Below are 22809 nucleotides of genomic sequence, written 5' to 3'. Positions count from 1 at the left end.
CCCACCTCCCAGGGCTGAAGCCCTCAGGCTTCCGCTTTGGCCCCAGGTGGTGGGGCTTGGGCTTTGGCCCTGGGCCCCAGCACATCAAACGCCAGCCCGAGCAACCACATTAAAGTGGGGTCACGACCCACAGCTTGAGAACTGCGGCATTAGACCAATGGCAGGTGCTGGGAGTCAGGACTCCTGGGTTCTGTTTCTAGCTCTGGGAGGGGAGTGGGATCTAGTGGGTTAGTGGAGGGTTGTGTCGGGGACAGCTGGGAGTCAGGACTCCTGGGTTCCATTCCCACCTCTGCCACACGCTTACTCCATGCTTTAGGGCAAGTCCCTTAACCTCCCACCTTCGCTTCCTCCTCTGTAACGGGGGAGAGTCCCTGAGCCCCGTCCCCTGTGGTTCCCCTGAATTCTGTGGGTGGGAAGCAGCTGTGCGCTCCAGCAAGGTAACGCTGGCTTGTATTCCTGCCTCCAGAGCAAACGCAAGTTCGAGCGGGACTGCAGGGAGGCGGAGAAAGCCATGCTGGTGGCCGAGAAGCTCGACCAAGACCTCAATGCCACCAAGGCAGACGTGGAGAAGGTCGGAACGCTGCTGTCCCCTTGGCTTGACTCCCTCTAGCGTGGGCCTGTTGGGGATGGGGGAACCATCAGGCAGCATGGGAGGGGGCCCAGCAGGATGGAAGGGAGGGGGGACCTATTGAGTGAGGTAGAGTCCAGGGGTTTTGCTAGCTGCTTTACAGACTAGTATGAAGACCAGGTTCCTGCCCCAAAGAGCTGACCATCCATAACCGACCGCATTCAAAGAGGCTGCATTAGAGGAAGAGGATGGTGCCGGGGTTCAGGCTTGGGGAGATCTCGGTTCAGTTTCCGGCTCTGCCACAGACCCGCCATGGGTGACCTTGAGCCAGTCACTTCATCTCTGTGCCTCAGTTTCCCTGTCTCTGTGATGGGGCTAATGAGCCTTCCTGAGGCTGTTCAGGCTAACCTCTCAGGGGATGTGTCTGCAGCACCTGGCACGATGCAGGCCCACTCCCACCCCCAACGGGGGCTGCAATGATGCGTGGGGGGAGTTAGCTGTGTGGTGCAGGGGAGAAGAGCAGATGGGAGGGAGACCTTCCCGGGAGCTTGCTATTGCGGATGGGGAGTTGGCCACCGGCCCAGGGCTTTGACTAGAAGGGATTCCCTGGGCTGGTATCCGGGCCTGTCCGTCTGCCCGCGGGGACGAAGCTGGGCCTGTTGTGACGATTGCACTGAACCCGGCAGGCGAAGCAGCAGGCCAATCTGCGCAGTCACATGGCAGAGGAGAGCAAGAACGAATACGCCTCCTTCCTGCAGAAATTCAACCGGGACCAGAGCCAGTTCTACTTCCTGGAGATGCCGCAGATCTTCAATGTAAGCCCCTCCCCTTGACTATAAGCTCCTCCCCATCAATATAAGCCCCTCCTACTTAACCTTAGCCCTGCTTCCTCCTTTCTGTCCTTCCCTTCTTTTTCTGTCCTTCTCTGTCAGTTTTACCAGTATAATAATAATGATGATGCCTAGCTCTTATCTGTAGATTTTCAAAGCCCTTCACAAAAAGTATCATTATCCCTGTTTTACAGATGGGGAAACTGAGGCATGGAGCGGGAAAGTGATTTTTCCCGAGGTCACCCAGCAGGCCAGTGGCAGAGCGAAGAATAGAACCTAGGTCTCCGAGGCCCCATTCAGTGCTCTAACCACTAGGCCATGTTTTGTTTAGTGTTGACATTGGCGTCCGAGCCATGGGCCAGGACTCTGCTGTGCTTGGTGCTGTCTAAACAGAGAACAAGTTGTCGTCGCTACCCCAGACAGCTTTCAGCCTAAGTAAGAGAATAGCTAGATGGGAATAGAACAGCCTGTGCACTATGGGGAGTTGTGCTGCTTTCACTACACACCTGTTGTCTGTGAATCTTGGGAAGGTCCTGGTCTCGTAGCCTGCGGAACTCACTGCTACAGGATGGCAAAGTACGCATGTATTTCTTCCTCATCTACTAAAATTGAAAGGTGGAAAATTAAAAACAAACGTCCCCTTGCTCTTGTGTTGTGGGAACAGACCTACCTGATCTCCCTTCTCAATCCCACCCAGTATTGTGTGGATTTCTAAGGTGTTTCATCCCCAAGGTAAACAACCCCAGCCTTTTTCAAACAAACTAACTGCCTGTCCAGCATGAAGGACACCTGGATCCTTATCTGGCTCTTCCACTGGCCTGCTGTGTGACTTTAGGCATGTCACGTCCCCGCTCTGTGCCTCAGTTTCCCCATATGTAAAATGAGGATAATGGCACTGACCTCCTTTGGAAAGCACTGGGAGATCTATGGATAAAGCACTATATAAGAGCTGCATAATTAATAACAATAATAATATTTGTAGAGTCTTTTCCAGGCCTTTTGTCATTCTCCCTGTTTTCTGCTCCCCGCCCCTTGCAGAAGTTGCAGGAGATGGACGAAAGGCGGACGGTGCGGCTGAAGGAAGGCTACGGCATCTTCTCCGAGACTGAGCGGCAGGTCATGCCTATCATCGGCAAGTGCCTAGATGGCATGAAGGCAGCAGCCGACTCAGTGAACGAGAAGAACGTGGGTCCTGCTGTCTCTTTAAACGTAGTGCCCTGGGGTGGAAAGCCCATTGGAGTTGCTATAGCACCTGCCCTCCAATAGGGAGGCAGACCCCCCCCCAAAGTAGGCGGGGCTAACTGAGTGGGATCCAGCTGTCATAACCGCCCCCCTCCACTAGGGGTCCCAGACCAGCATAGGGGCAGTTTTTTGCTTTTACTTCACCAGTCAATCCAGCCCCAGATCCCAAACCCGGAAGGATTTGAGGGTATTTGTGTCCTAGAGAATGGAAATAAGGCCCAGGTGGCCTGACTCCTGCTCTAACCATTACACCTGCTCCTCTTGCGGACCCAGGGAGTCAGGACCCTGCGAAGGGAGTGGGGTCTAGTGGGGATGGGAGGGCTGAGAGTCAGGACGCCTGGGTCCTATTTGGACTTGTGCCCATGGATAGAATAGGGTTTGGCGTCCGGTCTGTAGAGATCAAGGCGGAGATCAGTGACCCGGCCTTGCTGGCGACACGTGGCTTGTGCATGCGAGTGTTTCTGGGGAGATGGGAATGCTGCAGCGAGGTGGAACGGGCCCTGGGGGGGAGGTGGCAGCAGTTCTCCCGGCGGTGACGCCCTCCCCCTCGCCCCACCGCCGGCAGGACTCCCAGGTGCTGATCGAGTTACACAAGTCTGGCTTCGAGAGGCCGGGAGACGTGGACTTCGAAGACTTCAGCCAGCCTATCAACCGCACCTCTTCGGACAGCAGCCTGGGGACGCCCCGGGGCACCCTGGATGGCCGGCTGGACCCCCGCCTGCTGGGCAAGAACAAAGGCAAGCGCTGGCTCTTCAGCAAGAAGAATAAGGTAGGAACTGGCAGTGAGGCCCTGAGGCCCTGGCTCTGGGCGCTGCCCGGGCTGGGGCACCTCAGCCTGGCTGGAACTTGGAGCCGGACCTTGCGGTTGAAGCGCAGAATTGGGAGTCAAGATTCCTGGATTCTAGGCCCATCTCGGGGGTGGGGTTCAGCACTCCTGGGTTCTATTCCCAGCTCTGGCAGGGGAGTGTGTGTGGGGGGTGAGTCTAGTGGCAGGAGGGCTGGGAGTCAGGACTCCTGGGTTCTATTCCCAGCTCTGGCAGGGGAGTGTGTGTGGGGGGTGAGTCTAGTGGCAGGGGGCTGGGAGTCAGGACTCCTGGGTTCCGTTCACAGCTCCGGGAGGGGATCACAGCTCCGGGAGTCCTGACTCCCAGCCCCACTCCCCTCCCGGAGTTGTGAATAGCACCCACGAGTCCTGACTCCCAGCCCCTGCCCTAACCACTAGACCCCCCCACACACTCTACCTGTTGGCGTGAACCCGTCCATATCTCCTTCCGCCCCTTTGCCCACCCTACTAGCTATGCAGAGGGGCAGGTGGTACCAAGCCCTGGTCCTGGGCCGCATCATTTATCAACTATAGACGAACAGCTGCCAAATGCAGTTCTGGGGGCTCTGGGCCTCAGCTGCTGCCCCCCCCGCCCTGAGCGCTGCGAAGATGCCTGGGTAGTTAGCAGCCTCCAACCCCCTTCTCTGCGGCGCGGCCCGTCGCTCGCTGCAGGCTACGCCGCCCTTTGACCCTGGTCTGCGATCGTTCTCCCTGGCTGCATCTCGCTGCCTGTGCATGACGCCGTAAAAGAGCCTTAAGGGGCGTGAGCCAGCGAGGCTGAGAAGACGCTGATAATTAACCAGTTCAGGAGCCGCGCGCTGCAAATCAGCCAGCATGAGCCTCTCTCTCTTTCTGTCTCCTCTTCCCCGCGCCCCCGCCCTGCCCGATCCTCTTGTCCTCCATGAGTCACATCCGACGCGCCCCAGGAGAGCTGCCTTGGGAACATGCTGTTCCGACAAGGAATCGTGACCTGGCTTTTACGCCAGGTTAGAGCTCTTGGGGCAGGGAGGGGGTGGGGGTGCTTTTTTTGCGTCTTTTTTGGTTCTGGGATCCCTGAGTAACTGTGAGGCTGTTTATTAATAACCCGCCCCCCACACGCTCCCTGTGGAGTGGGGCAGGATCAGTGAGGGCCGCCAGCTCTCTCCTGTGTGGGATCCTTCTCAAACAAAAACAAACCTCAGGCTCCCAACATGCCCGGTTTAGCAAGGGGCTTGTTAGCAAAAGCAGGTCACAGCCGCATGCGTCTGAGCCCTTTGAAACCCCTCCCAGGGTCACATCTGTGTTGTAGGATTTCTCTTCCGTCCTCCTCCCCCATGTTTACCTCTGTCCTAACCCCCATGTCCCGTCTGTACTGTGCGGAACAGAGATCACCCCCAGATCATCGCACTGCTCAGAATGGCCACGGCCTTGGGGGTTTTTCACCTTCCTCTGTAGCGTGGGGTGTGGGTCGGTTATCTCACTTAATCATTCCTTGCCCATGCAGAGCCCCAGGCAGGGGTCCCTCCGATTCTCTGCCCGCGACACCTGTTAGTTTGGTCTCCGATGGGCTGTAATAGCTGGGCCGCATTTGGGCTGTTGGCTTTAGTGTGCAGGTGCTGGGCGGGTGATACAGGAGGCCCCGATCCTAACCGCTGACACGGCTGTGCTCTGAGCTCTGCTCCCCCGCCTCACGTCTGTGCTCTGCATGCTCCATCTTCCGCTGCTCCCTCCAGCGTCCACGTCCTGGCTGCCTTCGCCCCTTCCCCTGGCACGTCCCGGCCTGTGTGGGAGGCTAGCGCAGGCGGCTGCTCTGAGGAAGGGACACGTTTCTGGAGGAGAAATCCTTGGTGTGGTCGGCTCCCTTTGGCTTTTCTCCCCCACCCCGAGGCTCGTCACAATTCGGGGCAACTGCAGCGGTCTCCCCCCCCCCCCCCGCCTCTACCCGCCCACCTCCATGGTTCCACTCTTGGGTAGTTCCAGCTCCCCGGCTCTCACCTTTCCGCAGGCAGCCCCCATGTCCTCCTGCCGGGGGGCGTCCCAGGCTGCATGTTCCCTGCCTTTGCACTTCCCAGCAAGGACAGCCCTGCTGAGAACGGAGGGGTTGCTTCAGATCTGTTACACCCCTTCATGCTTAAAATAAAGAGCATTACAGAGAGGAGCTCTACGACCACTGAGAACCCATCACGCCCGCTAGCGAGCTCTCCGGCATCACCCTGTGGGTCCTCAAACCCTTCGGCTCTGAACACCCCCCTCCCTCCGCGCGCGTACACCCCCCCACACACCCCCTGCCTTAGGAGGCCCCTGTCAGCCAAGTCCTTCCAAGGCTCCCTGAGGATCGGGCCCCTCTGTGGACTGGTCCATTGGCTGGATCAGAAGGAAGGCCCTGAGCTCGCTAAACCCCCAGCTTTCATCCAGATTGTCTCTTGCTGGTCTGTGGGGCTCTGGAGAGTCCGCTTTGAACAGGGACATGGAAGCTGCCCCAGGTAGCCAAGCGAGTTAATTAGCATTCACCCCTCCCTCTTAGAGAGGGTACATGCCACGCACGCCCAGCCCCGTGCCTTTTCCTACAGCCCTCCCCCCAGGGCACACCCCACGCACACCCGGCCCGGTGCATTTTCCTACAGCCCTCCCCCCAGGGCACACCCCACGCACACCCGGCCCCGTGCATTTTCCTACAGCCCTCCCCCAGGGCACACCCCACGCACACCCGGCCCCGTGCCTTTTCCTACAGCCCTCCCCCCAGGGCACACCCCACGCACGCCCAGCCCCGTGCCTTTTCCTACAGCCCTCCCCCCAGGGCACACCCCACGCACACCCAGCCCCGTGCCTTTTCCTACAGCCCTCCCCCAGGGCACACCCCACGCACACCCGGCCCCATGCATTTTCCTATAGCCCTCCCCCAGGGTACACCCCACGCACACCCAGCCCGGTGCATTTTCCTATAGCCCTCCCCCCAGGGCACACCCCACGCACGCCCAGCCCCGTGCATTTTCCTACAGCCCTCACCCCACATGGTATGAACAGTAACGCAGGGAGGTCCAGCTTCACTCAGGAAAGTTTCTCTTCCTGCCGTCCGGCTTGTCCAGGATATTCGGGGTTACTGGCCGTCTGGCACAGGGCTGCCCCGTCTCTCTGATGCTGGGGAGCCTTGGGCTGCTGTCAAGTGGAAGATGGTTTGAAGGCCCCATTTGGTCACGCGATGCATAAAGGGGACTTAATGTGGGTGGAAAAGACCCTGTTCAGGGACCTCCCAGGCCGGCATAAGGGCCTGACCCCCAGCGTATTAGGGCCAGGGCCAGTGTGATCTGCGCTATGGCCTTTCCCGGGACCCATGGGAAGCGGAGCGTAAGTTAGAGCAGCCCTCAGGAAGGACGTTGGGCAGGATAAGGGGGCGGGGAAGGGCTGAGTGAAGCCCAATTGGTTAGTAGGCCATGTGCCCCCACCCCCCTCCAGACCCGGTAGGCCAATCGGAGACGTCAGAAGGGGACTCGTGGCTCATGGCAGAAAAGGAACTGGGCTCTAGCGCTCTGCATGCTGAGCCCCTGCTACGCCCCAGCCTCAGCGGGTCCAGGACGAGCACGGCTGGTGGGACTGCAGCGCCCTCCCTGGCTGTGCTGTGCCCATTTCACAGGCCCTGCTGGTTGGCGGAATTTCTTGCTCCAATTGTCTCGCGCCTGTTTCATATCCCAGCCGCTTGCCGCTTCACTTCGTGCATGCGCTGAAAACCTCCTACTACCCGGCACCACACAGACATCGATGCCCGGCGTCCTGCGTCCACCGGGGGTGGGGGGAAACCCACGGGGTCTCCCCTGTAGGAGGGAGCCCAGCGATGGGGAACCCAAGCAGTAGCGTTCAGACCGAAATGAGGTTTGGATCTGGGGTTTCTGGCTCGGGGCCCTATTTCCCCTCTGCCAGCAGGAGTATAAAAATAGCATCTCGCCTCTTCTCGCCCCCGGAGCTGGAGCAGCATCGGGGGTAGGGCCCATTGGGCCATGCGCCTTGTAGGGGTGGGTAAGGAGGGTGACTGGGTAAGGAGGCCCAGGGAACGTATGTCCAAGGCAGAGAATTTTAGGGCATCAACCCCCACCCCCTGATTAGCCATGTGCTCCCTATGAATGTTTCCTGCAGACCCTCACCCTTGTCTCCTGCCTTCAGATTTCGCCCCCTCCTGCCCCACTCCAGCTGAGGTAGGTGACCTCTGGAGTGATGGTGCATCAGTTACCTCCACCCCCCCATAGGGGAGGCTGTTGGGTATGTCACGGGGTGCAGGGCACTCAAGGTGGGGTGGGAAGTTATCACATGGCAGTATCCCTATGGAGGGACTAATAGCTTGTTGTCAGGAGTGGGGTAGGGGATGGATATTCCCCCCCACCCTGGCAAGGGTTTGCTAAAGGGGAATGAGATCAGCTGTCCACACTAAAGCTGGCAGGAATTCAGGCTTCAAGCACGTGCTTTGCTTCTAAGCCCGGAAGCAGGGTCCTGGATAGAGTCACCAGTTCTGGATGGACAAATTCCTGGGGGGTGTCGTCACATGCCATAATCTTGAATGAAAGATTCATCTTTAATTCCTGGAGAATCCAGGACAATCCTGGAGGGCTGGCAACCCTAGTCCTAGGCTGTCAGCTCTTTGAGGCAGGTACATTTCTTTGCCCGGTGGCTGTACAGCACCTAGCGCAACGGGTCCTGATCTAGGACTGGGGCTCACGTATTACACCTAATATTGAGGCCAGTGGACTTGTTCTTTTGCCAGATTGGGGCTTCAGTTGAGCAGGGGAAGGGGTAATGCGGAAAGATTGCACCCTGAGGAGCTAACACCAGGCACAGGCGCTCAGAATGAGGCCCAGAAGCAGGCAGACCTGGGTGGGAGGGGGTGGGGAGGAGATTGGGGGTTGGGGGGGCAATGCAATGGCTGGGGGTGGGGGGACAGTTCAGGACTGGAGATGGAAGTGTCTAAAATCACGATATTGTGGTGGAAAGCTGAAACGTTTCCATTCGGAAATGCCTCCCGCAGTGCCTTATGGGAGTTGTTGTTCGGATGCCTCAAGCTCCCATTCTCTTCTGTGGGCCAGACTCCCCGGTCAGACTACATCTCCCATGATGAACCTGGATCTCGGTGAAGGGAGACCGTGCATCATGGGAGATGTAGTCTGGCTGGGGCGCTGGGCCCACAGAAGCAAATGTGGGGTATGAAGCGCTCAAACTACAACTCCCATGAGGCACTGCGGTGGCACTTCAGAATGGAAATATTTCAGTTTTCAACCAAAAACTGAAATTTCCCGCAAGACGCACCAAAACCAATTTTTTTTTTTAAAAAAGCTTGATTGAAATTCCAATTTTCCACCTTCCCTAGCTGGGGGGCCTGTGGACAGGAAGGGATGAAGGCTGGTCTTGGGGAGGAAGGCTGTGAGAGTGAGATTGGGGTGGGGGGGTATAACTGGGCCTGTGGGAGCAAAGCAGCCTCTGGTCTAGTTGTCAAGTGACCTTCATGTTACTTGCCTCCTGCTGTAACATGCCCCCCCCCCCAATCTCCTTACCATCTCCCATGATGCATTATGGTCTCCCCTCTTTGTGAGGGCAGGTGGTGCATCATGGGCGACATGAACAAAGTTCACTTTTCCCACCAAAGTGCCTCTCTCCCAAGAGAGGAAGGCAGTTGCCGATAGCCAGGTCCTCTTCTCGGTGTCATGCTTCCCAGTCACATGGGTGCCAGAAAAGGCCACGGGTGCAAGGTGAGGCCTGATCTGTGGCAGGCAGGAGCCCGATCCATGGTGCCAGTCACACCCCTGGTGCAGGGTGGGACCCTAAGCGTTTAAAGTAGGCATATTTCCTAGTGTCTTAGGGGAATTAGGCACCCAAATTCCTTGGACTTCCCATGGGACTCAGGTTCCTTTAGGATCGTTTGAACAATCCTGGCCTTGAAAGGGTTCTGAGCCTATTCCCCTTCCCTTCACTGCTGGGATCCCCTACGCTTGGGAGACGGACAAAATGGTTGGTGGCCTTCCCTCCCCTCGCTGCCTCCGGCTGGTGGATTGTGATGGTGCAGCTTGTCCTTACCCCTCTCCCCTTTATTCCCTGTGCCGTGTTGGGTTGTGTTTTTTTTTGTTTTGTTTTTTTGTGTGTGCGCCTATTTATTTTCTTACAGAGTTCTCTCCGTTGTGTGTCCCCATGTGTTCTGTTGTCCCTTTGTCTGTCCCTAGCTCCCGCCCCCTCCCCTCTCCCCAGTGATCTCTGCCCCGCCTCCTTCCTCCTCGTCTGCCACCAACGGACCTCCATCCCCCAAATTCACCCGGGACCCTCTCTCTTACTGTCTGAATGAGATCAATAAGACAGTCAAACCCCGCATCGCCTCCTTCCGCAGCCTCAAACGGGGGGTAAGTTTGTGTCTTGTATTTTGCTTTGTACCAAGCCAGGGGAAGTTGCTGCTATTATGACGTGCACCTGCAAAGAGAGAAACGCAGCGGGGCTGTGTAGGAAGGAGGCTTAAAGTATCTTTTTTTTAAAAAAAAATTACGGCCTTTTTGCATCTACTTTGGCTTTCTGACAAAACCCCTCTGAAAATGGAACTATTCAGAAATGCTACTGTAGTGCCTCCTGGTAGTTGTAGTTCAGGTGCATCATGAGCCCATTGTCCTCAATGGGCCAGGCTCCCTGGTTGGACATCATCTCCCATGATGCACCGTGGTGTGCCCTTTTCGTAAGGAGAGTTGGTGCATCATGAGAGATGTTGCTAGGCTCCTGATGGGACTGCATCTCCCATGATGCACCAACTCCGCTTACAAAGGAGAGGGCAGACCATGGTGCATTATGGGAGATGTCCAACCAGGGAGCCTGGCCCATAGAGGACAATGGGCTCATGAGGCACCTGAACTACAACTACCAGGAGGCACTACAGTAGCATAATCAAATCTAAATGCGTTGGGTTTCAGGTCTTTGTTTTGTTCAACGAGAACATCAAATCTTTCCGCCCGAAGCAGATGCATTTTCCCCCAAATCCAGGTTTTCCATAAAAATGCAGTTTCCGTGGGAATTTTCTCCCAGCCCCAACACGCACCCAATTATTTCTTCCTTTACTGGTCACTTCTTAAAGCCCCGGGTTCTCCCTCTTTTCCACGTAGCTCCAGCCTCCCTCGCGTGGTACAGCAGTCAGTGCTTCCGCCCGTTTCAAAAGCATCGGCTCCCCAGACACGCGCCTTCCTTCCAAACTTCCTAGCCTAGCCCTTCGCCTGCTCCCCACAGCAGGACGTTCCACCGTGTTCTGTTCGTCCGAACCAGGAGCTTCCCCTTTGCAAATGCTCCTGGCTGGAGGATGCAAGCCTCCACTCCTGCTCCATATAAAACCCCAAGCCATCCCTTGCTTTCCAGGCTTCCCTTCTGTTGGCTTCTCCTTTTCGGAAGCTGCCGTGCCACATTCGCTGCTTGGGGTACAGACTCTGTCGGTGTGGGGTCAAGCTCCAGTCAACATCAAACCGCTTCCTGTCCTAAATAAAGCATCGCAAGCCAGGAGACCAAAGACCCAAGCCAGCAGCCAATTTCTGATCTCTCCCTCTATCCCCGCCACCTCCGGTATTCCCAGGAAGTAGGAGCACCTCTGCAAACCAGGGCTTGCCCACGTGGCTTCCCCCCTCCATGCCGGGGGGTTGACTCTGCCAGGTTGAGGGCCTGCGGTTATTGTGCCAGGATCTCAGCTTTAAAAAAAAAACAAAAAAACCCACGGATGTGCTCGCTTGGTGTTGCCTCGGCACAGGGGTGGAAATCAGTTGCTGGCCAATTGAGTAACTTTGTCCTGTGAATAAAAGTATTAGCAGGCCAGACCCACGGTCCAGCTGGTAGCATCACGGGCAGCGCCTGACGCTTCCAAGGACCTGGCCTCGATGGGATGATCTTTCCTCGGCGTGGGCATGGTTACGTGGAGCTCTAGCTTTGCACACCACTGTCTGAGGCCCGTCCACCCAGTGACTTGCCGGAGGCCACATGGGTCTTCTGAGGCTCAGTGCTGGTTTTCCCCCTTAGCTGCTCCTGCTGTAACGGTTGGGGTGGATGCTGTGAGCTGTTCCCTCCTCCACGGGCTGAGGGTTCTGCAGCCGGAGAGAACCAGGATCTGAACCCTCAGTGCTGCTGGTGGAGGCAGAGATCCGGCCCATGTTGGTTTCAAGCTGCAGGGCCGTGGCTGGTGTCTCCCCGACAGCTAGGTGCCGAGCTCTCTTTGCTGCACGACCAGAGATCTCCGGATCCTGGCCACTGCTGCAGAAAGGCATCATGCAGCGTCTTGCCCCAGGAGCGGCCCCACCTCCAAGCGCTGTCCCTATCCTGCGAGGTACCGAGCTCTCCCGATGACCAGTGAAGGTCGAGGAGGCTCAGTGAGATCAGGCCCTTAAAGCGAGGCACACACGTTCCCCTGGCGCTGGCCAGTGTCTTGCAAGTTAGGGGCAGTGGCTGTCGGCAACCCCTGCAACCCATAGTGTGAAGGAGTCGGGAGGGGACTGGATTTTGTGGCTGGGGAAGAGGGTCCATGTTACGACATGAAGGGAACTGATGTATCCTTCTCTTCCCCTCCCCACTCCCTGCCGCCAGCCTGTGATCACGGAAGATTTCAGCCACTTGCCGCCAGAGCAGAGAAGGAAAAAGCTGCAGCAGAAGATCGAGGAGAGGAACCGGGAGCTGCAGAAGGAAATCGACCAGAGGTACAAGCGCCTGATGCTCTGTAGGCGGTGCCTTTTGAATGCCTCCTGTCTCTGTTCTCCTCCTCTGGTGGCGGCCCACCTGCTGGACTACATCTCCCATGATGCTCCAAGGACTAGGACGCCCACAATGCACCACCCCTCCCTTCTCCAGGCTTTTAAACCCTGAGGGTTTAGCCATAGTCTGTAACTCTGGCCTCCTGCTGCAGTGAGTCCTGTAGACTGTGCACAATAGGGAAATGCTATTTCCACAAAGTGTGTGTGCTTGATCTGTAATCAGTCCTTCAAAAATCATTGTACAGTGAGCCCAACCGAGATGGGTGGCCCAGTTGTGCCAGGTGCTGGATGTGCTTCGTGAGAGCCAGTCCCTGCCCCAGTTTGTCTACAGTCTAAGTAGACCAGGGTAGGAAGGGAAAACAGGAGGAGGAGAAATGATTTCCCCCAGGTCTGGGGCAAAGTAATGGAAAAGAGACGACTAAGGGGGAGTGTGATAGAGGTCTATAAAATGAAGACTAGTGCAGAGAAAGTGAATAAGCGTTGTTTACCCCTCCTCATAACAAGAACTAGGGATTGCCGGATGAAATTAATAAGCAGCAGGTTTAAAACAAACAAAAGGAAGTACTTCTTCACGAACCGTCAACCTGCAGAACTCCTTGCTAGAGGATGTTGTGAAGGCCAGAACTAAACGGGGTTCAAAAAAGAACTAGATAAGTTCCTGGAGGATAGATCCATCAATGCCTATTAGCCAAGATGATCAGGGACACAACCCCATGCTCTGGGCACCCCTAGCCTCTGCTTTCTGGAAGCTGGGAGTGGATGATGGTTTTAATCACTCGATGATGACCTGGTCTGTTCATTCACTCTGAAGCACCTGGTATTGGCCACTGTCAGAAGATGGGATACTGGGCTAGATGGATCTTTTGGTCTGACCCATTGTGGCCATTCGGATGTTCTTATGTAACTCCTAGTCCGGTGCTCTGTCTGTTAGGAAGCACTCCTTCCCCTTGTTCTCTTTATTTGCAGGAGGATATAGAGGGAACCAATCAGTTTGCATCCTACAATTTGCATTCAAATCTCTTTGCCAGAAGGCAGAAATTTTGTGTGCTGTCCCTTTAAATCCCTTCCCCTAACTCTTTCCCCCACACTTCCCCACAGAGATGCCTTAAACAAGATGAAGGACGTGTACCAGAAGACGCCCCAGATGGGCGACCCTGCTAGCCTGGAGCCAAAGATCTCGGAGACCCTCAGCAACATCGAGAAGTTGCGCCTAGAAATCCAGAAATACGAGGTAAGGGGGAGGTGAGGGGGGTCACGGGATGGGGCTACCTCTAACACGCTCCCCAGGACCCTTTGGGAATCCACGTGTCCAGCTCTGCTCTCCAGCCATCTGTGGCTCCAAACACACGCGATGCCCCGTATGTCCGGCCAGTCCTTCCTTTGAACCGGTTCAAAGTGCCCTAAATTTATAAGGGAGGTCTTTATCTCCCTCTAGTGGCTGAACCATGTACTAGCGCCTCGCTCTTCTCTAGCACTTTTCATCCTTGGAGCTCAAGTGTTTTACTGATGAGGACAGTGCCATTATCCCCATTTCACAGCGGGGGAAATTGTGGCAAAACACGGGGGAAGTGTCTTGCCCAGGCTAACCCAGCAATAACCTAGATCTCCTGAGTCCCTGGCTAAGTGGTATCCACTAGGCCACGCTACTCTGCACTTGTTAAGGCCTCACCTACGCTAGCAAGTGGATGCTAGAAAGCCTACTCTTGGTATAGACACAGTAGATGCAGTTTGTAGTGGCAGAAGAGTGCTTTCAGTGGGGTAGCGTATACTGGTTCTCCAAGCGAAATAAGTGACATTGGCAAAAGCATTTGTATATTGCAATAAGAATGTGTTTAAAAAAAAAAAAATCACACTCCTACCCGACGTTAATATATGGTCAAAATTGTCTGGCCCATCTAGCACAACGATCTCCACATCCACCCGGTGTCCCTTGTCTTACTGACAGAATCTAAGTATTTTAGATCCTTATGTGGCCCCCGTCATTGTCGCATCTGAGCAGCACACCATCTTTAGTGTATTTATCCTCCCAGGGCAAAGCTGTTATCTCCATTGTACAGATGAGGAGACCGAGGCACAGAGAAGCTAAGTGACATGCCCAGGGTCACAAAGGAAGTCTGTGGCAGAGCAGGGACTCGAACCTGGGACTTAAGTCATAGGCTAGTGCCCTACCTGCTGCACCATCCTGCTTCTCTAAGGCATATTGGGGTCCCACTCAGATTAGAAGCTATTTGGGGCAAGGACCAGCGTCTTGTTCTGTGTTCGTACAGCACCTAGTGCAATAGAAACCTAGGCCATGACTGGGGCGCCTAGGCACTACTGTAATACACCTAATGTACAGCACCTAGCACAGCGGAGACCTTGGACATGACTGAGGGTCCTAGGCACTACCACAATATGAATAATATCAAAAGATGAGAGAATATTTTAAACCAGGCAGTGAACCTACAGATAATGGTGTCACGACCGCATTGGTTCTCAGGTTAAGTGTCCTTATGATTCAAAGGCTGCTGGTTTGATTTACGAGCGGTTGAGTCACGCCTAAATTATTCTGGGGTGAATCATGTGTGTAACTCAGCGTCCAGTATTGTTTCATTCATAGAAACAGCCTGGGCCTTCGGTCGCTTTCTGTTTCTCAAGCCACAAACTTTATACCAGACAATCCTGTTAAATGGCTCTGCCCAGTTTCCTTATTCGCTAAGGAAGTTACTCTTGGCCACAGGTTTATTTTATGAATGAGTTGGCTGAATGTGCATAGCCTGATCAAAGCACAGGTCACGGCACCTTCCCCCGCCCCATTCCTCCAGTGATTCAGACCCTCTTGGGTGTTCCCTGTTCCTACAGTTCATAGCCCACGTCTCTGATACTGGAGTGGGCAGGAATGGGATTGTAGCTAACTGGCTGGGAGGCAGGACTCCTGGGTTCTATTCACAGCTCTGGAGGAAGTGGCAGAGGCAGTGCTAACCTTAACCCTAAACAGGAATATTTTGGGGGGCCTCCCCATCCCCCCTCACCCACCTCCTAAAAATACTAATGATATTTCCATAACAAATATACCAACACGCCATGGACTGACACCCTTGTTAAATAAGGTGAATGGTATTTTGGGGCTATTACTAAAGTGGGTCCCCCTTGAGCCGTTTGAGGCCCGAAGCAGTTGCTTAGTCTCCTTACGTCTAGTGCCACCAGGGAGGAATGGGGTCTAGTGGTTAGAGCAGGGAGCCAAGACTCCTGGGTTCCAAACGCTGATTTTCACTAACTTACACTGGGGGCGGGCCGGGCAAGACAAAATATGGGGAGCTCAAAGACTGCGTGAAGCCTGGAGCAGAACTGAGAATCGGGGGTACTTTCAGCTGCTCTGGAAAAGCCCCTCACTGCCTGGGTCTGTAGATATTCTGAGGGTAGGGATGGCAGGGCCGCCCAGAGGATTCGGGGGGCCTGGGGTCTTTGGTGGCGGGTCCCGGGCCCCGCCGCCAAATTGCCACTGAAGACCCAGAGTGGAAGAAGCTCCAGGGGCCCGGACCCCGCGAGAGTTTTCCGGGGCCCCCAGAGCGAGTGAAGGACCCTGCTCCAGGGGCCCCAAAAAACTCTCGTGGGGACCCCTGCGAGGCCCGGGGCAAATTGCCCCACTTGCCCCCCCCCCCCCACCGGGCAGCCCTGGGGGATGGGGCCAAGACCCCCATAGAGGGGCAGCTGCTATGGAGCAGAGAAGGAAGCCCCATGTGACCGAAGACGCTTGCCCTCCTGTGCGATGTGTCTCTGCTGGCGGGAGGCAGGAATGAAACGCTTGAACCTCTCTCTCTTCCCCCGCGCCTCCCAGTCGTGGCTGGCCGAAGCCGAGAGCCGAATGCTGAGTAACCGGCCGGACAACACCCTGAGATACAGCCGCCACCTGGACCCCACCACCACCCTGAACAACAACGGCTCCCATGAGAAGGGCAGGTGAGGAGGTGAAATGTCTGTCCCCAGGAGCTAGGGGGAGCAGGCGGCCGTAATATGTGGGTGCTGTTGAATCCTCACCCGTGTGTGTGGTTTGGGATCTCTGGGCCGGGTGCCGTCTGTTTGTCTTGCCAGAAGAGGATTTTTGTCATTGAAGAGTCTGACTAGAACCCAGGAGTCCTGGCTCCTTAGCCCCCCTGTTCTTATCACTAGATCCTGCACCCCTCCCAGAGTGGGGATTAGAACCCAGGAGTCCAGGCTCGCAGCTCCCCTGCTCTAACCACTAGACCACACTCCTGCTTCTGAACAGCCACACTGGACTCCCTGTGGCTGGAGCTACCCCCCTGAAACAGCCGCTTACCCTGTCTCCTCATTGGTCCCTCAGCCCTGACGCCACCCACTCCGACGACAGCCAGGATGCCCTGAACCAGCCGATCTACACGGAGTTTGATGAGGACTTCGAGGAGGACCTGGCCTCGCCCATCGGCACCTGTGTGGCCATGTACCAGTTTGAAGGTACTCGTCCAAGACACTTCTGAGCCAGGTTCCCTGGTTGGACTACATCTCCCATGATTCACCAGGGTCTTGCCCCTCTTTGACTGAGGAAGCAGTGCATTATTCATAGATTCATAGACTCTAGGACTGGAAGGGACCTCGAGAGGTCATCGAGTCCAGTCCCCAGCCCTCATGGCAGGACCAAATATTGTCTAGACCATCCCTGATAGACATTTAGCTAACCTACTCTTAAATATCTCCAGAGATGGAGAGTCCACAACCTCCCTAGGCAATTTATTCCAGTGTTTAACCACCCTGACAGTTAGGAACTTTTTCCTAATGTCCAACCTAAACCTCCCTTGCTGCAGTTTAAGCCCATTGCTGCTGCTTCTATCCTTAGAGGGGAAAGTGAACACGTGTTCTCCCTCCTCCTGACGACACCCTTTTAGATTCCTGAAAACTGCTATCATGTCCCCTCTCAGTCTTCTCTTTTCCAAACTAAACAAACCCAGTTCTTTCAGCCTTCCTTCATAGGTCATGTTCTCAAGACCTTTAATCATTCTTGTTGCTCTTTTCTGGACCCTCTCCAATTTCTCCACATCTTTCTTGAAATGCGGTGCCCAGAACTGGACACAATACTCCAGTTGAGGCCTAACCAGCGCAGAGTAGAGCGGAAGAATGACTTCTCATGTCTTGCTCACAACACACCTGTTAATGCATCTCAGAATCACGTTTGCTTTTTTTGCAACAGCATCACACTGTTGACTCATATTTAACTTGTGGTCCACTATAACCCCTAGATCCCTTTCTGCCATACTCCTTCCTAGACAGTCTCTTCCCATTCTGTATGTGTGAAACTGATTGTTCCTCCCTAAGTGGAGCACTTTGCATTTGTCTTTATTAAACTTCATCCGGTTTACCTCAGACCATTTCTCCAATTTGTCCAGATCATTTTGAATTATGACCCTGTCCTCCAAAGCAGTTGCAATCCCTCCCAGTTTGGTATCATCTGCAAACTTAATAAGCGTACTTTCTATGCCAACATCAAAGTCGTTGATGAAGATATTGAACAGAGCCAGTCCCAAAACAGACCCCCTGCGGAACCCCACTTGTTACACCTTTCCAGTAGGATTGGGAACCATTAATAACTACTGTGAGTACGGTTATCCAGCCAGTTATGCATCCACCTTATAGTAGCCCCATCTAAATTGTATTTGCCTAGTTTATCGATAAGAATATCATGCGAGACCATATCAAATGCCTTACTAAAGTCTAGGTACACCACTTCTCCCTTATCCACAAGACTCGTTATCCTATCAAAGAAAGCTATCAGATTGGTTTGACACGATTTGTTCTAAAGTGAAAGTCCCTATCACTTTACCACCTTCCAAGTGTTTGCAGATGATTTCCTTAATTACTTGCTCCATTATCTTCCCTGGCACAGAAGTTAAACTAACTGGTCTGTAGTTTCCTGGATTGTTTTTATTACCCTTTTTATAGATGGGCACTAGATTTGTCCTTTTCCAGTCTTCTCGAATCTCTCCCGTCTCCCATGATTTTCCAAAGATAATAGCTAGAGGCTCAGATACCTCCTCTATTAGCTCCTTGAGTATTCTAGGATGCATTTCATCAGGCCCTGGTGACTTGTAGGCATCTAACTTTTCTAAGTGATTTTTAACTTTATTTTTTTATTTTATCTTCTAAACCTACCCCCTTCCCATAAGCATTCACTATGTTAGGCATTCCTAAGGACTTCTCAGTAAAGACTAAAACAAAGAAGTCATTAAGCATCTCTGCCATTTCCAAGTTTCCTGTTACTGTTTCTCCCTCCTCACTGAGCAGTGGGCCTGCCCTGTCCTTGGTCTTCCTCTTGCTTCTAATGTATTGATAAAAAGTCTTCTTGTTTCCCTTTATTCCCATAGCTAGTTTGAGCTCATGTTGTGCCTTTGCCTTTCTAATCTTGCCCCTGCATTCCCGTGTTGTTTGCCTATATTCAGCCTTTGTAATCTGTCCTAGTTTCCATTTTTTATATAACTCCTTTTTATTTTTTAGATCATGCCAGATCGCGTGGTTAAGCCAAGCTGGTCTTTTGCCACATTTTCTATCTTTCCTACCCAGCGGAATAGCTTGCTTTTGGGCCCTTAATGACTGATGGGAGTCTTTGGGCCATGGTGCATCATGGGAGATGAAGTCCAGCTTGAGAGCTGGGCCCAGAAAGGAGAATGGGAGTATAAGGCACCTGAACCCTGACTCCCATAAGGCATCATGGCAGCATTTCTTCATCAAAATATTCTGCTTTTTGGGTAGTTTTTCAAGAGAAAATTGACGTTTCCATGGGAAGCAGATACTTTACCTGAAAAATCTCATTTAATCGAAAAACAATTTTCTGCTGGAAATTTTTCAGCCTCTTCCCCCTCCCTCCCACCCCCCAGTGACTGGTGTGCAATGAGGATAACAGTCTTACTACTGCTGGCCGTTAACAGAGCTCCTCCTTTAGGTCAAACAGTAGGAACCTGTTTTAATACTGAAGGTCTTGAGTTCAAACCCTGCTTAGGGGTTGGAGACTTCACTGCCAAGCAGGCTACATCTCCCAACCCCTGTTCAGTCCACCCCACTCCAGGTAGGAGTTTGGCATAAGTTCCCCTTTAACAGCTGCCCACTGGGATATTTCCTAGCTAATGGGGGACATTTAAGGTCTGCACCGTTCACCCATGTCTTCCAGGGGAAACTTCCAGCCCTCAGTGGCCTATTGCTGCAGCCAGCTGTGTGGATTTGGGGAAGGGGCACAGAGCGTGTGATCCCCCAGGGGTCCTAGGAGCTCTAACATACAGGTCCTCCCATCACAGGGATTGGGGGAACCTAGAGCTGAGCTCTGAAACGAGCGATTCTTCTAACCCACTTGCCTTGATTTCTCCCACCCCGTTCCTCCCTCCCCATCACCCCAGGTTCCAGCGAGGGCACCATCTCCATGACGGAGGGGGAGGAGCTGAGCCTGATGGAGGAGGACAAAGGCGATGGCTGGACCCGGGTGCGGCGGAGCAAAGGCGGCGAGGGCTATGTGCCAACATCCTACCTGCGGGTCACCCTGAACTGAGCTCGGGCCTCCCCGCCCGCCTGGAGAGCGGCAGCTGGCTCATGGAGCTGCAGGGGGGTGGCGGGGATTGGAGCAACGCTGCTGGAACCTGGGAGTCGGGACTCAGGGGTACAGGCGTGGAAGTGGCCTGGAGCCCTCGTGGGCAAGCAACGGCACCCGCTTGCAAAGGAGATCGCCTGTAAGGGGAAGGAGACCCCCCCCCCCTTCTGCCTAAGCCCCAGCTCTGTGGAATTTCACATTTCAGCTTGTGGGGGAGGTTGCAGTGGTTGCTAGTAGGAGGGCTGGACTGGGTTTCTGGCTGCTGCCCCTGCATACTCCATACTGCGCCCCCTCCGTCAGATCCCCTCTGAGTGAGTAACTCAACCGCCTCCTAAAAGCTAGCTTAGGGCAAAGGGGTGCAGGCTCCATCAAGGTGTGCTGGGCAGGGCCTGTGGGGGGGCTTATGGAATAGAACGTGTCCTCTGCATCGATTCTTCCATGCTTGTCACCCTGGCAGCTGGGTGTCGTCCAGGTGCATGTTAAGCAGCATGATAAACCTCAGTCCTGGGTTGGTTGTTTCCCTCCTGGGATTCCAACCCGGGACCTGTGGCTCCCCACTTAGGCTGGCGCCAGCCTGGATCTTAATGGAACAGAGGTGCCAGCCAGCCAGGAGCCCCAGGGCCTGAACCTCCGTGCGTTCTCTGCCAGGGCCCGCGGCTCTGAATTCACCTGTCCCTGGGTAGGAGTGAACGCCCCTTACAGCTGATGCCACCAGCTCAATCATTGGCGGAGCTCCAGCCCACTTCCCCCTCCGCCACTGTGGCCACGACATGCACTTTATTCCCCAGACTCCAGAACTCGCCCAGCCAAGGAAAAAAAGAGCAAAAAGTGCCTGCTGCATCAATGAATCTGTCCCCTGGGGGGCGGGGGAGGCTGATCGTGCTGGTGGGAGCCCAGGGGGCTGAGCTGCAGCCAACCCCTTCCGTGTAATAATAATTATTTTTTAGAGGACTCTAATATATCAGCCTTTTATACAGTGACCAATTACTGCTCATTTTAGCCTGTGCCTCAGTTAACCTGTAACATAAGTGTAAATGTCCCAGTTGTCTTGGCTTCTGCTCACCCTAGCGGGGGAGGGAGGGGGCAGATCCTGTCTCCCCTCTGGTTCTGAGAAGTGGGTCTGGGGGTCACTGTGCCGGAGCCCATAGAATGTATTTCCACTGCAGCCTGGTGCCTTTTACACTTTATGTAAATAGTTGATCTCTCCCCCCCCTTCCTGTGCAGTTTTTAAGTTTATAAAAACGATACAGACTCTGGCACTGAGGCCTCGGTTTGTTTCGGCCGTGGGAGGGGAGCAGAGCGGTTGGTCTGTGTTCCGGTAACACTTCTCCCACCCTGCTCTGAGGGAGAGGGGCGCGGCTGGTTGTGTATATTACCGTCATGTCTAGAAGTGCCCCCAGCTGAGAGCAGGACTCCACGGTGGTGGCCCGGGCCAGACCTCCAGGCCTTGTCTTCACTAAGACGAGGTCTACACCAGAGCCGTATGTCAATAGGGGGGTTGAAAACTCCACCCCCTGAGCAATGCAGTTGTACCGACTTATCCCCCTGTGTACACAGCACGATGCTGATGGGAGAAACTCTCCCATCAACGTGGCCACCGCCTCTGGGGACGGAGGGTTAACTATGCTGCCGGCAAAGTAGCATTTTTGCTCTAGTATGACGATGGGGCGGCTGTACTGTGAAGACAAACCCTGAGGGATTCGAATACACGTGAAGACGCTCTAGGGTGGCCGAGGAAGGGTGTAGTTTTTACACGCGTGAGCAAGTCGAGCTACAAACTGTGACGGGGCTTAAGGTCTCCGTGAGGCTACGCCCAGTCTTCACCGGAACGTTGCCTTGTGTCAATGCGTTGGCTAATGCCAGCTAAGGGCACTTTTTTCCTAATGTGCTGGAGGGCCTGGCTGGGGATGTGGCCTGAGATGCTTTTAGATGCTCTGTAGCTAGTTGAGGCCAGCCCCAGCTTTGGAGGGGGTGGTATAGGGGGGTCCTAGACTACCTCTGTCAAGGTAAATTACCTGTGCCCCTGCTCGTGATGTACAACCCTTGTGGGGCTACCCAGCAGTAGAAATGCATCCTGGTTTTGCAGTGAGGACAGAGCTAAGGAACGCTCATCCCTGTTTTTCATGTGGGGAAACTGAGGCAGCGACCATCCCCCCAGCTGCACAGTGGCAGACCTGCAACTGGAACACAGGTGGCCTCACAGGCTGCTAGTGGCTTTAGAGCAGGGGGGACTTGGCCACCAGGACTCCTGGGTTCCGTTAGCAGTGCTGGGCACAGGGGCAGGAGGGGGACTGGGAGTCAGGACTTCTGGGTTCTAGTCTCAGCTGTGGGAGGGGAGTGGGCTCACGTAGGTTTAGAGTCCTATCTCTGCCTTCCAGTGAGGGGAGGGATCGCTCAGCGGAGCATTGGTCTGCTTAACACAGGGTTGTGAGTTCAATCCTTGAGGGGGCCACTTAGGGATCTGGGTCAAAAATCTACCTGGGGATTGGACTACATGACCTCCTGTGGTCCCTCCCCACCCTGATCTTCTATGACTTTACTATGTGAGCATAGGCCTGTCTCAGTTTCCCCGTAAGGGACGTGGTACTTTTACTTCCATGCAGAAGTTCTCAAGAGTGTGTTAGAGGCAACATTTAAACTGCTTTTTTTTCTGCTGGAGTAGAGCAGGGGCCTAGTCCCACTTGTGCTGTCTCCAGCCACCCCCCTTCTTCCACCGTGGATGTGGGGAAGAGAGGGGAGCCCCACAAATGGAATTGCAGTTTGCATTGGCTTATACAGAGCAGGGGGCTTAAATTCCCGCCCTCGCTGAGAGTGGTCCAGCTTCCCCCATAGACAAGGGCTTAGCCTGAGTTCAGAGCATCCACACAGGGCTGAGCCTGGCTGAAACTACCCTCGTTTAAATCCCCACCTTAAGCGCTCATGGGCATAACCCTGCTGGCCAGCGTCTCCTTGGGGCATTGGACAGGCACTGACTCAAGCTGGTTCCCCTCACGTGAGCAGAGACTCGGGGGGGGGGGGGGGCAGGAAACACGAGAGCCTGGCTCAGACCATTCCCCTCGGTGGTGCAT

General features: G+C 54.6%; 1 protein-coding gene across 3 annotated transcripts in view; it reads left to right on the top strand.

Moving 5' to 3' along the window:
• TRIP10 (thyroid hormone receptor interactor 10) overlaps positions 1-20995 on the top strand; it is a 71647-nt gene extending 50652 nt beyond the window's left edge. For 2 of the 3 annotated variants that reach the window (XM_044994532.1, XM_044994533.1), the window contains exons 6-15: positions 467-571; positions 1255-1383; positions 2437-2583; positions 3206-3409; positions 9640-9813; positions 12014-12123; positions 13276-13408; positions 15995-16116; positions 16499-16629; positions 19554-20995. In XM_044994532.1, coding sequence (XP_044850467.1) covers positions 467-571; positions 1255-1383; positions 2437-2583; positions 3206-3409; positions 9640-9813; positions 12014-12123; positions 13276-13408; positions 15995-16116; positions 16499-16629; positions 19554-19702 — 1404 coding nt within the window. In that variant the 3' untranslated portion in view covers positions 19703-20995. The remainder of the gene's footprint in view (positions 1-466; positions 572-1254; positions 1384-2436; positions 2584-3205; positions 3410-9639; positions 9814-12013; positions 12124-13275; positions 13409-15994; positions 16117-16498; positions 16630-19553) is intronic. The other variant, XM_044994534.1, reaches the window with a different exon arrangement.
• Positions 20996-22809: the final 1814 nt, after the last annotated feature.

Source organism: Mauremys mutica, chromosome 20 (genome assembly GCF_020497125.1).
Source record: "Mauremys mutica isolate MM-2020 ecotype Southern chromosome 20, ASM2049712v1, whole genome shotgun sequence".
Lineage (NCBI taxonomy): Eukaryota > Metazoa > Chordata > Testudines > Geoemydidae > Mauremys > Mauremys mutica.
Note: the sequence above shows the minus strand (reverse complement) of the source record. Positions and strands in the feature narration are given on the sequence as shown.